At 37.9% G+C, this 649-nt stretch overlaps 1 protein-coding gene and 1 long non-coding RNA gene across 2 annotated transcripts in view; one reads left to right on the forward strand and one right to left on the reverse strand.

The window, feature by feature from the left end:
* Positions 1-649, reverse strand: part of LOC116671169 (uncharacterized) — a 16,499-nt gene that overhangs the window by 11,468 nt on the left and 4,382 nt on the right. The gene's annotated exons all lie outside the window — the stretch shown is intronic.
* Positions 1-649, forward strand: part of mpp2b (MAGUK p55 scaffold protein 2b) — a 37,657-nt gene that overhangs the window by 9,989 nt on the left and 27,019 nt on the right. Inside the window, exon 2 of the mRNA XM_032502154.1 lies at positions 535-614. Within this exon, the coding sequence (XP_032358045.1) occupies positions 584-614 (31 nt within the window). The 5' untranslated portion in view covers positions 535-583. The remainder of the gene's footprint in view (positions 1-534; positions 615-649) is intronic.

Below are 649 nucleotides of genomic sequence, written 5' to 3' on the forward strand. Positions count from 1 at the left end.
TAGCATCTTGTATGCTACTTGTTGCAAAGTGACGCATGCATGACTCAAAACTTCACTTGACTTACATCAGGGAGTGACAGTTGTGGTGCTTGTTTAGATTAATAAGGAATTAGCTGTGCACATAAATAAGCCAGTTGACTGATATTGTGACAGAAAAGGATTTGTTTTCTTGGTCGTGGCTCGATTTAGACTTCCACAGATCCCTGTGTGTTGAAGTTAAAGGGCCTCAACCTAACAGTTTATCACAATGTAACAATCACTTGTTTTTAAAAGCATAACAAAACATAACAACATATGCAAAAACTTTGGTTTGTGGGAAATAGTCATGTTAGACATCTGCTCTTCATAGAAGTTCTTTTTAGAAGAGCTTTAATCCTCCCTCCCTTGTTTGAACCTTAATTCAACCTCAGTGGTCTGATAATCAAAGGGTTTTGCATTTATATTCACAATCAATACTTGATTAATTAATTAATACTTTACTTAGTGTTTTCAATGCATCTCCCTTCTCTCTCTGGCTCTGCTCTTCCATTGCAGTTGACATCACAAGTTTTTTGGAGGATACTGAGAGGAACCAATTCTTAAAATGCCTGTGGCAACATCCAGCTCTGACTCTGGTAAGTGTGTGTGTGTGTGTGTGTGTGTGTGTGTG

Source organism: Etheostoma spectabile, chromosome 21 (genome assembly GCF_008692095.1).
Source record: "Etheostoma spectabile isolate EspeVRDwgs_2016 chromosome 21, UIUC_Espe_1.0, whole genome shotgun sequence".
In the NCBI taxonomy this organism is placed as follows: domain Eukaryota; kingdom Metazoa; phylum Chordata; class Actinopteri; order Perciformes; family Percidae; genus Etheostoma; species Etheostoma spectabile.